We start from the raw sequence: 13,161 nt of genomic DNA on the forward strand, positions 1-13,161 counted from the left end.
ACTTAAATCAAGTGCATGAATTTACACCCAAACAATTGGACATGCATTGGGCTCACTGTACATGATTAGCTGTATTGGAATATAGCAATGTCTAGTGTACAAAGAAGAAGAAAGGAGATTCTGCAGGAGTAAGGTTGCCAGGTCCCTCTTCACAACTGGCGGGACGTTTTTGGGGTGGAGCTTAAGGAGAGTGGGGTTTGGGGAGGGGAGGGACTTCAATGCCGTAGAGTCCAATTGCCAAAGCTGCCATTTTCTCCAGGTGAACTGATCTCTAACGGCTGGAGATTAGTTGTAATAGCAGGAGATCTCCAGCTATACCTGGAAGTTGGCAACCCTATGGAGGAGGCACCAAGCCCTACCTAGGCAGGACTGAAGTGGAAATACCTTCTTTCTAAAGGGACTTCTCCTTTTCTGTCTGCAGAATGTTTTTCTTAGGCTTTTCTTCTAGAACAATCTAGAACTCTCTTCAGCTAGTAAGGCAGCTAGGTTTATCTCTTCCCTTCTGTATCCAGTTTGTCAGTTCCTAATACTTGTTACTTTTAATCAGTTCAATGACCTGACCGCTGCATAGGCACTCTGTAATCCCACTCCACAAAAGTATGATGCATCTTGTAAATGCTTATTAACCCGAAAGGAAGCAAAATTTACTTGGTCTAGGTGGTGAAGTATCTGTAAAAGTTGTTTTGTATAACCAAAAGGGCTTGCATTAATTCAGTTCATTAAACTATCCCCCCCACTCCTGAACATACCTTTTGATACTAAATCCTGGCTTTAATCACTATATTGTATATATTTTTCAGCATTTGAGACCTTTAACATTCTGGTGTGAATACCCATAAACATACACATAAAAACAATTTTCCTGCATGCACATGGTATGTTAACTGTGATATCTCACCACCCCAGATTTTTACAATAGATATTGTGCTATGTGGCCAATTTAGTTCCTCTTTCTGTTCAGAGTCAGACTTGATGCCTATTCTTTATCAGCAGTAAAAAAATTTTTTTACAGAGTACAACACTTAAGACCTCTTTCTATTCTCAGAAATACTTGTCTACTGTTCTGCTGAAGTCAGGGTTTCTTCAAAGTAAAAGGAAACAGAATTTGACCTTACAGTAATAAATCATATAACCGATATCACCCTCTAGTGATGTTTTGCGTTTTATGTCTGCCATCACTTTGAAAACCTCAGGGAATAGTAAGATCTCTATGGACAAATCTGTGAGGTGTAACTGTCAAAAATGTGTTTGGGAGCAATTGAAATAAAAGTACTTTTCACCTCTATATTACGATGATATGAACACACAGAGAGCCACAGGGCTATGTTTGGACACAAAGTAAGATTATGAGACAATGACAGTGTGATCCTATGCAAAAAGGCCTCCCATTTACACACCCAGTGTAGGAAATTACCAGTTCTCTGCCTGAATTCCCCACCCCTGAGGAGTGGGGGAGGGGAAAAGCCTTTATATAGTCACACTCTAGGAATTTCCACTCATCTCAGTGGTAAGGACCATAAAGACTGGGGGAGGCAGCCCAGAGTGTTACCAGAAAGTGATATCACATGTCACCAGAAAGTGATATCACATCCTCACCAAACTCTGCCCCCCAGACACCCCCCCAATCTCCTGGTATTTTCCAAGGCAATGTTGGGAACCCTTTATGCATAATTATTCCAGTCTGGGCTCACTGGTTTTAATGGGCTGAAATGGAAGTAATTTAGCACAGGATTGCACTGTCAGTGACTAAGCTGCCATACTTAGTTAAGAACAATTTAAGTAACAGAAATTTTTATTACTATTTCTTACAACTTTTAGCTTATCAGTAGTTTAAGAATTAAAACATGTAACTACTATACAAAGGTAGATTAAATTGTAATAAAAAGTACACTATCAACTGGTTTTGGTCTTGCCAGCAAACTCCAGCTCATGGAAGAGATCTAACAAGGTTTCTGAAAGATGAAGATGTCACCAAATAGGGACAATCCCTGTTCAGCTAAAAGACATGCCAGTGATATTGTGAGTCCACCCCAGTCTACATTCCTAGTGGATTCTTGAGTCTATGGAGACTTGTAATGGGATGGACCAATTATTGTATGGAATGATGCAAATATTATGGCCATGACAGAAGACTGTTTGCTTCAGGGTAGCCATTTTTGGCTGAGTCTTCATGGCAACTCTAATATGCATGCCAGCCTTCAAAGGTGAGTCATAGTGGAAGGGATTTCTCTAGTAGTGGGCCAACCAACACTACTGCCTCTCTATACATCTTTGATAGAAGGTATCATTAATAAGGCAATGTTCTGATTTTAGAGATTATGCTTGCATATAGAAAGAACGCAGAGTCCATGGAAAAAAAGAAACTAATATACAAGGGCTCCTTGAGAAAAGAAGAGAAGAGATAATCTAAATTAGAATAATGAACAGAAATTTGGCATAATCAGATAATAAACAACACATATTAGGGTTGTCACCTCCAACTTGGGAAATTCCTGAAGATAGAAGGGATGGTTCCTGGGAAGGGTGGGGATTGGGGAGGGAAGTGAGCTCACATCAGTGTGGTGCCATAAAGCCTACCCTCCAAACCTGCCATTCCCTCCAGGGGAACTAATCTCCTTTGTCCGGACACCAGTTGTAATTCTGGGAGAACTCTATGCACCATCTTGAGGTTGATGAACCATGTGATTCATGTACTTCACTAGAACCATAGGATCATAGAATCATAGAGTTGGAAGGGACCACCAGGGTCATCTAGTCCAACCCCCTGCACAATGCAGGAAAGTCACAACTACCTTCCCCCCCAAAAAAAGTTGACAACGCCTTCTCTTTGACCTTTCTCTTTTAATGAGCTCTGATATCCATATGGTGCATGGAAAATGTGTTCAAAGACTGAATTCTACAGCCTAGTAGGCGACAACAAATATAATTAGTCATAAATGATAACAGACAAAATAATGGAAGTTCAACAGTTTTCCTACCTTTGGGAGTGATGCCCGTGACCCTGAACTCTGTGTTGTCATCGTAAGCACAGTTGTTATACCTAAAGCCACTCTGGCTGGAGCTGCATCCATATTGATCCAAAAGGATACCCAGGAGAGTATGACAATCAAGAGACTGGGTATGTACATTTGAATGAGATAATAACCCATCTGCCGTTCAAGGTGGAATCGAACTTCAATACATGTAAACTTGCCTAATTACAACAAAGAAAAATTGTTAATGGAACTATTTGTGCTTTTCTTCATCAGCGGCACCTGATCAAACGAATTACACAGCACTTTGAGAGTTAGAGGTTTTAACCAGTTTATTGATATCCTATCATTCAAAGATTGTATTTTAATCACTGAATATATAGCGCTTTAAGACTCAGAGGTTTTAACTAGGTTATTGGTATCTTACTGTTCAAAGATTGTATTTTAATAATTGAATATAGTATTTAAAAGATTTATGCCAATAAAGGTTTGATTTGATTTGAATTACAGTAATTTCAAAAACCATTTCCAGTATTTCCAATATTTTTCAAAATATACCCTGCCTTTCTGCCCTCATAAGGACCATCACCCTAGATAACAAATTAAACATGCATAATAAATCACATCTAAAAAACCATTAAAATAAACAAAAACAAATAATTTATACCAGAGCTAAAATGCACACAAAGATATAAAAACAACCATTAAAACTTTGGGTAGGAAGGAGGCATCACTGAGGGAATCTCGAATGAAACAAAAAGGTATTCACCTGTTGTCGGAAGTGGTAACAGGAGACAGACAAGTCTCCCTGGTTTCTAGGTTTCTGGTGCCACAACCAAGAAGGCCCTCTCCCAGGTTGCCACCCAGCTAATCTCAAAAGGCCAAATCAAGGCCTCTGAAATGACCGTAGTGGTGGTGTAGGTTTGGAAGGGAATAGGCAACTGTTGATATTGGATTTATCACAATTTAAAATAGAATCACTATGTAGTCATGGCTCAATGCTTTGCATTCACTCTGTTTATTGGGGAAAAAAGATGTTCACAAACACCTCTGATTCATAAGATCTCTCACTGGATTCCATAAAAGATGGCTGTGGTTATCTCTGCTGGAAAGAGAATTCTGGACCAGGGAGACCTGTCCTCTGATCCAGCAAGGCAGTTCTTAACTTTATTATCTGGGCTGCAGTGCACAGGTATTCTGTCATTCAGTCATAAGGTAGTTGTTTTCTTTTCTCATCCCAAAGGTTGGCCCACTCTACCCAATGGAATATGCAAGATTACTTCTCATGCAAAAAGAGAAGAAATGGGCCCTAATTTATTACAGATGTCTTCAAAGACATTTTTATACAGAAGAATCCCTGTTGAGATTTGCATTAGCACAAATGAGACCCAGAATGTTAATTAAATATTAAGGGAAGAGCAACCATGCTTCTCTTAAAACAGAAGGAATGCAAAATTAAAAAAGTAAAATATTGTTTACTATGTGTGAGACAAGAATACACTATTGTTTGGGGGAATTGCACACAAATCCACATTGGGTTCTAGAGATTCCTCCTCTTTTTGCTCTGATAATTTCATTTAATCAAGAAAGGGTTTGGCATATGGCTTGCTCTACAGGTTGATCAACAGTGGCAAATGGACAGCTGTGACTATTCCATTTTCCTATCTAGCCAGCAGCAGTGCATGCATAATATACTTGTGTGTTTTGAGAAACAGGAGAAAAATAAACTGTAAGCTATATGGAAAAAATGATCATCATACTGACAAAGGGTTTGGAAATCAGTCCAATTGCCAAAGGGGCCATTTTCTCCAGGTGATCTAATCTCTATCGGCTGGAGATCAGATGTAATAGCAGGACATCTCCAGCTACTATCTGGAGATTGGCAACCCTACTCATGGGCTGTGACAGCTGTACAGTTAAATTACTGAAGTGTAGAAGAAGAAGAAGAAGAGTTGGTTTTTATATGCCGACTTTCCCTACCACTTAAGGGAGACTCAAACCGGCTTACAATCCCCTTCCCTTCCCCTCCCCACAACAGACACCCTGTGAGGTAGGTGGGGCTGAGAGAGCTCTAACATAGCTGTAACTTGCCCAAGGTCACCCAGCTGGCTTCATGTGTAGGAGTGGGGAAACAAACCCAGTTCACCAGATTAGCCTCTGCCACTAGGGTTGCCAAGGGCCAGGTGGTGGCGAGCAAACCTCCGCCAATCCACCTGGCTGCCCGCTGACCAGGTGAGGGTCAGCGGGCAATCAGTGCAACTGGCGACATGTCACTTCTGCTTTACATCCGGAAGAGCTGCATTGCAAAGGGCCGGTTTCCACTCAAACTCCCAGTTTGAGTGGTAAGGGCCTGTTGCGATGCAGCACTTCCAGGTGTAAAATGTACCACAAGGGTCCGTTTTACACTCAAACTGGGAGTTTGAGTGTAAAATGACCCCTTGTGATGCGTTTTACACCTGGAAATGCTGCATCGCAACAGGCCTTTACCACTCAAACTGGGAGTTTGAGTGGAAACCGGCCCCTTGCAATGCAGCATTTCTGGGTGTAAACAGGAGGTGATGAAGCACTTCTGGGTTCATGCGACCCCCCCACCTCTAAAAACCTCCTGCCTAAGAAGAAGAGGGACCTGGTAAGCCTATCTGCCGTTCATGTGGAGGAGTGGGAAATCAAACCCGGTTCTCCAGATCAGGGTCCACCACTCCAAACCACTGCTCTTAACCACTACACCACACTGGCTCTGTAGGATTAACACCACAATAAAAAGCAACAATTGTCCTGCAGTTGCTAGCAGATTGGATCTGTCTCCTACCTGTGTTGTAATTCTTGGTGCAGTAGCATAAATCTTTCTCTTCTTTCAGGAGGAACTGAGGCAAAGTGAGCCCATCAGCTACCTGCACAGCGCCTTTTTCTTGCCACTCAAAGATAAGATCATTCATTGTGTATCCAACTAGGAAGGAAAGCAAGGCATATAACGCATGTGTAATTCCAATACCAATTGTCTAGCAAAAGTAAGTAAGACGTTAGCATAGAAAGGTTCAAAAATATATTAAGTGCCAAATCTATGTAATTTATGTAGGCCTCATGACAACTTTATCTGTATCATGAATAATTTTTTCCTAATTATGCAAGACATTTAACTGGCAAATAAGCTTTCAGAAGTCACAAATGTTGTACCACTACCATGACCTATGGCATTATTCTGATGTATTGAACTAGCACAGGATGTAGCCTGAGAGGAGCTCATGGATAGGTTCTGCTCTTCTATTAACAACCATCATTTCTAGATAGAGTATGGCAATGCTGCACATACCAGTGAGCATGGGACTGAAATAAAGCATGGCTATGGATCAGGAGCAGTCAACTATGTAGCATCCGGATAACATGAGTCTCCATGAAGCCAGCCGCATTGGTGCAGCACTGCATAGTATTAACCTTTTCTAATATGATTACAATTGATAGGTAGCATAACAAGATGGGCATGCGTGCTTGTCAAGCATAGACTGTCACCTCGGATACAGTTATGCAACTCAATCGATGCATAACAATAGGACTAAGAGCAAAAGAAACTTGTCTAAGTAGGATGTCATTGGGCCAATTTTTCCCCAGTATGTTGTCATGTAGTACAAAGGCACCCAGATCTCAGCGCAAAAGGAGCCAAGGGAGTTACTAATGCAAAGGTTTATTGTTACTTTAACTGCAAACCCTTTCTCTCTTTGAATGATGTCATCCAACCAAAAGCTGGAGGAGATGCTGGAGGGCACTCTTGAAGAAGAAGCAAAGCTGGGGTGTAATGGTCAGCTCAAAAGGTGACTTTTAGTAGATAGAAACTGTTTTCTACATTGATTGTCTTGTTGCCTTCATGAGAGAAGTTTGCATGCATTCTGGGTTTTTTTCTTCCCCCATTCTACAATCTCCGCTTAGCTGTGTGATTTGAGTCTTATAGGAATCTTTGCTGTTAGATTCAACTGTTATCATTGTATGTTGCAATCCACTTACTGATTAACTAATGTTATCATATCTTACAATCCATTGGCTGAAAGACTGAAAGTTTTTTCCAAACTTGTAATCCGCCTTGTGTCCCACTGAGAAAGGCAGACTATAAATGAAAATAGTAAACAATAAGAATAAATAAATGTAGGATCACGTAGGATTCCTAGAGCTATCTGATGTCACTTCTGGTTTTCCCCCGGAAGTGACATCAGGCCACATGCAATACCAGCTTTTAAAAATATTTCTGCCACCGCTGCTTTGGGAAGCAGCAGGCAATCCTAGCGCTTCAGCATGCAAAGCAGGTACTCTAGGACTGCCTCAAATTAGGCCAGAATATTAATGAAATTAAGCACATAGTACTGATATATGAAATGCCCTTAGTAATATCATGTCACTTGTCTAGACTTTCTGAAATATAATTATTTTCCCCATGTTTATATATTAACATACTCTTTAGTAATATCTTCCTTGAAAATTAAGATTGGTTTGGCTTTAACCAAATCTCCAGTCAGTAACAGCACAGGGTCTCTATAAACCACCTTGGTGACTGCAATGCCAGAGAGTTATCATGAAAAATATTTCATGTTATTAGTTTGGATTTCTGTGCTCTTCTGTCTGATTTTTTAAACAGAAATTTGGAATGCAGCCTTAGCTCTTATCAAAATAGATTTGGCCTGTATATAGTTTTACAGCTGTATTCTTCAGTGTGCAATATCAAATAATATGTAACCCTATTATAAATTCATCACTGTTCCCTACAGAGAGTGACCCTCCAACTTATATTTTGTATCACACCTTGTATGCATTCAGATGAAAACCAGCTGTGTGTAAAACAAATTTATCATTTGAAGCATGTAGATTATAGCCAGGAGAAAAATATCCAGAGTATAACTCATTGAACTGACAAGAAACAACTGCTGTGTCAAAATAGATTTTCTTAAATGAGATTCATTCATTTAATATGTACTTTAATTATAATTATCTCCCATAGCTTCTAACTCTTCCTATGATACAATTCATTTAAATGTGGAAAAATTCATGGCAGTTGCTAATATAGTATTCCTTTTATCCTAACCTTTTCTTCCTCTACATTGCTCTGTATACAAATCACCAAGAAAATAATATTAGACCAATACAGTGTGAGGTGGATGTAAATAACAAGGTTGTCAATTTGTCACCTTATCTGTATACTAGCAACTGGTTTCCATGGCTTGCCTTGTACCAGTGTTTACATAGTGTTGCTTTACCAGCAGCTAGTCCTACTTACTAGACAAAAATCTAGCCTTGTGGTAGCATTACAGCAGTACATGCGATAGGATCTTTTCAGAAGTAAATTCCAGTATATACCAACCAAGAATCATGCCACAGGCATTAAAATCAAGAAAGGGACAATTCTAGGATCCCTTAATCAATCAGGTACAAATTACATGGCGGTTTGGGCGGACCAACCTGTGATGTGGGAAATTTCTGAGTTAAGCTTCTACTATTTTTGTTTGTCTTTTAAAGCAACTGTGAGCAAAACTGCTGAATTTGATCACAACTGCAGTGCTGGGGAAAGTCTTTCTTAACCTTCTCCTCACTTTCCTCCTGTTTGATCACTCCCATAAATAAGCTGGTAGCCCCCAGAGAGGATAGTGACATAGGTAGTCAGTACTTAACATTCTCCCCTCTTGTTTCAGTTCGCATTAGAAATGATTGGTAGGAACGAATGACATTTTCGCTATTTTAAATATTTAAGACAGTACAGTCTGTTAACTCAGTTGCTCTAATGCAAGTGTATTATTTAATAAGTCATCTGGCTCTTCTTCTTCTGTAGGACCTCTGCACATGAGTTCTTCCTGCCAGCATTTTTGTCTCAGATTATTTTTAACTCACTGAATTCTCTGCTGTAGGGTAAAAGTTTAATAAAAATAGCAAAAATCGAGAAGAAAATGATCTCTGTTCTGACCTTTGAATGTTCTTCATGGACTTTTTTTTTTTTAATAGAAAATATGCAGAATTAACATGTATGGATATTATAAACTATATAGTGTACAAACGGTGAACTCTCCTACATCTATTGCACTTTTAAAAATTTATTTTCAAATCCCTGACAGGAAAAAGAGGGCTGAATCAATTCTTGTTGTCTATTAGGAAGCTACAGATCACATAAAGCATGATGACAACCATTTAGAGACCTCTGAAATACCACAGCGCACTGTCAAAGGGAGTCTTGTCATCTGACTCTGTGAGATGCTGCACTGGCCAACACAGTCAGCACTTTCACACATGCTGAATAATGCATGTTCAGTGCACTTTCAATGTCCGGGGAGGGGCTGTGGCTCAGTGTTGGAGCATCTGCTTGGCACGCAGAAGGTCCCAGGTTCAATCCCCGGCATCTCCAGTTAAAGGGACTAGGATGTACGAGATGTCTTTTGAACTGTGCCTATTAAAGGTTAATGAATGAATGACTAGGCAAGTAGGTGATGTGAAAGACCTACCTGAGATTCTGGAGAGCTGCTGCCAGTCTGGGTAGACAATACTGACTTTGATGGACCAAGGGCCTGATTCAGTAGAAGGCAGCTTCATATGTTCATGTGTTCACTTTGCTGTTGGATTTTACTGTGTGAAATGGCAAAATCCACTTGTAAATGATTGCTTAAGTGCATTGAAAGTAGATTGAAATTGCATTATTCAGGGTGCGTGCAAGCATCAGTGTGTAGAATGGCAAGCTGGTATCCTGAGGTAGTAGATTTTGGGGGGGGGTTTGCCACTGTCTTACCCCACAGTCACCCTACCCCACTGTTCACCCCCCACCCAGGAGCTGGAGCCACTAAGGCACTTTACCTCCTTGTTCCTCAGGTGTCTTTAAAGACAGTATGGGCAGATTACACCTGCCTAGTCAAGTTTCCTCAACTATCATAAAAGCATGGGACATTTTAATTTTTAAAAAATTAATTTGGAAGCGAATGTATGTCTCTAATTAGAAATATTTAAATCATTTTACAAGTAACTTTAATTTCTTAAAAATATTTTTCAATTGTTATTCTGTATGTTCATCTTAATTGAATTTATACTATTGTATTTTTAAAAACTTTTTATTAGATCTCCTGACAAAGCATATAATGAAACTCAGAGGGATCTATAAGATCTAATAAACTGCTATGCCTTGCACCTTGCTCCTTTTTTGTCCTGAACACATGAACACTGCCTTATACTGAATCAGACCCTTGGACCATCAAAGTCAGTATTGTCTACTCAGACCGGCAGTATAGTCTACTCAGACTGGCAGCAGCTCTCCAAGGCCTCAGGCAGAGGTCTTTCACATCACCTACCTGCCTAGTACCTTTAACTGGAGATGCCGGGCATTGAACCTGACCCTTTCGCATGCCAAGCAGATGCTCTACCACTGAGCAACAGCCCCTCCCCAGTCCTACCTACTGGTGTGGCATTACCTTCTTCCTGTGTACATCAGTGAAAAACCACAAAATAGAATCATGATACAATCGTATGTACCATCACATAAAGGTTTTTTTGTGGGGGGAAGAGTGGGGAGAAGAAGACTTGGTACCCTGCTTTTCTCTACCTTAAAGAGTCTCAAAGAAGCTTACAATCACCTTCCCTTCTCCTCCCCATAACAGACACCTTGTGAGGTAGGTGGGGTTGAGAGAGTTTGGAAAGAACTGTGACTAGCCCAAGGTCACCCAGCAGGCTTCATGGCCAGGAGTGGGGAAACTGTTGGGTATTAGATAGCGAGCTTTGTTACATGTCAGACAGTTAAGGGGTTAATATTGTAACTGACCAAGTGGTCAGTTTTGGTGGCCATTGCGGCCGTGCCCGAGGGTCACGTATACAACTATTTTGCATGTTTAACTGCTTTCGATTTCTTTGTTAGAAGAGAAAGCAGTTGTACACTTTTGCTTCGACTGCTAAGCAGGCAGGATGAGAGGCTCTCCTTTCGCTAAGGATGCCTACTCATAAGTAAGCTTAGTGCCTTGCCAAAGGCTTTTGGCAAGTATAGGAAACATAGAATGTAGACAGAATTATTTGTTTTGTATCCCAGTGATATTTTACCCTACCCTGAGTTAGAGTAAAGATTGTTTAACACAAAGACAAATGCTTTGTGTCTTTTGTGCGTGTGTGTGATCTCAACTCTCTATAGTTCAAGAGGAACGATCCAATCCCTCTGAATTGGTAGCAGAAAGTTAAATACCGGGGATCCCTTTACAGGAATTGGGCCCCGATCCCTAATAGAAACAAACCCAGTTTAACAGATTAGAGTCCTCCGCTCATGTGGAAGAGTGGAGAATCGAACCTGGTTCTCCAGATTAGAGTCCGCCACTCTTGACCACTACACCACGCTGGCAACATGTAATGGATAAGAGGCAGAACCTGGGACTGATTCCCCCCCTCCCCCAGAAGCTTTCTTTAGCAGCATTGGCTTGTGCTTCTGAGACCTTCTGGAGTATCCCTACCCATATCCCTTTTCTCTTCCTGTGCAACAGAAGCAACCTGATTTCTGCTGGTAGCATTCTTCTCATCGGTCTCCAGGTTCCCAAGACAAAAGCAGACTGAGATACTCCCTGACTCCCTTTCTTCTACCTCAAGAATGCTTAGATATCACACTGCAATGAATAACCCATGCAAACAATTCCAAGGAAAAAAACAAGTGGTACAGACTCTTTGCTACAGGGGGAAAACAAAATTGGCCGCTGGGTGGGGTGAAGAATGTTAACAGCTGCTGTTTTATCAACCCAGAGAAAACTGAGAAACATAATACCTAAACAGAGAAAACTACAGGGGGAGGGGGCTGGAGGGGGAACACATAGATAGCAGCCCCAAATCCCCCAAAGAACCCTTACACAAGCTAGCTAGACTTTCCCCTGGCGTTCCACTTACATCAGACCAAACGGTTCTGAATTTCCAATAGATCGATACCCATAACCTGAGCAGTCACTGCCTTGCAAAAGAGCCCCAGGGCTTTCTTTTTCATACAACAATAAAAGACAGATGAACGGGAGAAACATCCATATAACTTTTCCTGGTTAAATCCAGGATTCAGGAGCTGTGCAACGTAGGGTAGAGATAAATTCCTAAGCAATAAAGGAATATGATAATGGGGCTCATGTCAGAAGTTTATAAAATTATGCATGGGGTGGAGAAAGTAAACAGAAAGTATTCTCAGCACTCCCATTAGACTAGAATTTAGGGCCGCCCAATAAAATTGAGAGGCGATAGATTTAGGACAGGCAAAAGGTAGTCTTTGCAATGAGTAATTAAATTGTGGAATTCCTTGCCAGTGGACCTAGTGATGGAATTCCAGAGATTAGAGTGTTGGACTAGGAGCTGGGAAACCCAGGTTTGAATCCCTGCTCTGCCATGGAAGCTTGCCAGGTGGCCCTCAAGCTGTCACAATCCGTCAGCCTAACGTACCTCGCAAGGTGTTGGTTGCAAGGATAAAGTAGAGGAGGGGAGAATGATGTGAAAAGCCACACTGGGTCCCAATCAGGGAGAAAGTTGGATATAAATAAACAATAAACAATGGTGGTATCCACTTTGCGGACCAGATGCTGGACTAATATGAGCTAGCAAGAAGCCTCTTATTTTTTTATGTTATGAATATGACTGTTGTGCATATCTTCTCATCCCTAGTGTTACTGTGCTAGCATCAGCCATTATCATCAGTGTGCCAGTAGTGCATCAAGTCCTGGCACAGACCTCCATTGGACAGAGTGAGGATGTGGTGAGAAGGTACCACGAAGTCTGCTACAGATAGGGTTGCCAACCTCCAGGTACTACACGAAGAAAAGAAGGCTCAGTGCTGTAAGGATGATTGGAGCAACCCAAAACAGCACTATAACACTATAAAGCAAATAAGTGAATTTTATAAAGTGCAAAGTGAATAAATATATACAGCATATACAAAGGGAGTACAAACAGATACAAAATTTACAATAACAATCCAATAAGTATGACATCAAGAGGATGCCAAGGATCCTGATTCAACAGGTAAGTTCAAGTAATCAACCAATTAAGGTATCATTTGATATTAGAATTTTTTGAATCATTCAAATTCTTTTTAGGTTGCAGTTATTGGAACAAAGCCACAGGAAAAAGATGTCAGACGTGTTGTCTAGATCAGGACCACGTTTCGCATATGGCTTCTTCGGTGACCTGTATCTGTGTATCAAAAATGCATGTATACAACTAATAAATCAAC

General features: G+C 40.7%; 1 protein-coding gene across 1 annotated transcript in view; it reads right to left on the bottom strand.

Annotated features, from left to right (window-relative positions):
* GLRA3 (glycine receptor alpha 3) overlaps positions 1 to 13,161 on the bottom strand; it is a 69,344-nt gene that overhangs the window by 11,313 nt on the left and 44,870 nt on the right. Inside the window, exons 6-7 of the mRNA XM_056855499.1 lie at positions 5,782 to 5,919; positions 2,979 to 3,193 (exon numbers count right to left, since the gene is read on the bottom strand). Of these exons, the coding sequence (XP_056711477.1) occupies positions 2,979 to 3,193; positions 5,782 to 5,919 (353 nt within the window). The remainder of the gene's footprint in view (positions 1 to 2,978; positions 3,194 to 5,781; positions 5,920 to 13,161) is intronic.

The sequence above is a fragment of the Euleptes europaea genome, chromosome 9 (genome assembly GCF_029931775.1).
Source record: "Euleptes europaea isolate rEulEur1 chromosome 9, rEulEur1.hap1, whole genome shotgun sequence".
Taxonomy (NCBI): Eukaryota; Metazoa; Chordata; class Lepidosauria; order Squamata; family Sphaerodactylidae; genus Euleptes; species Euleptes europaea.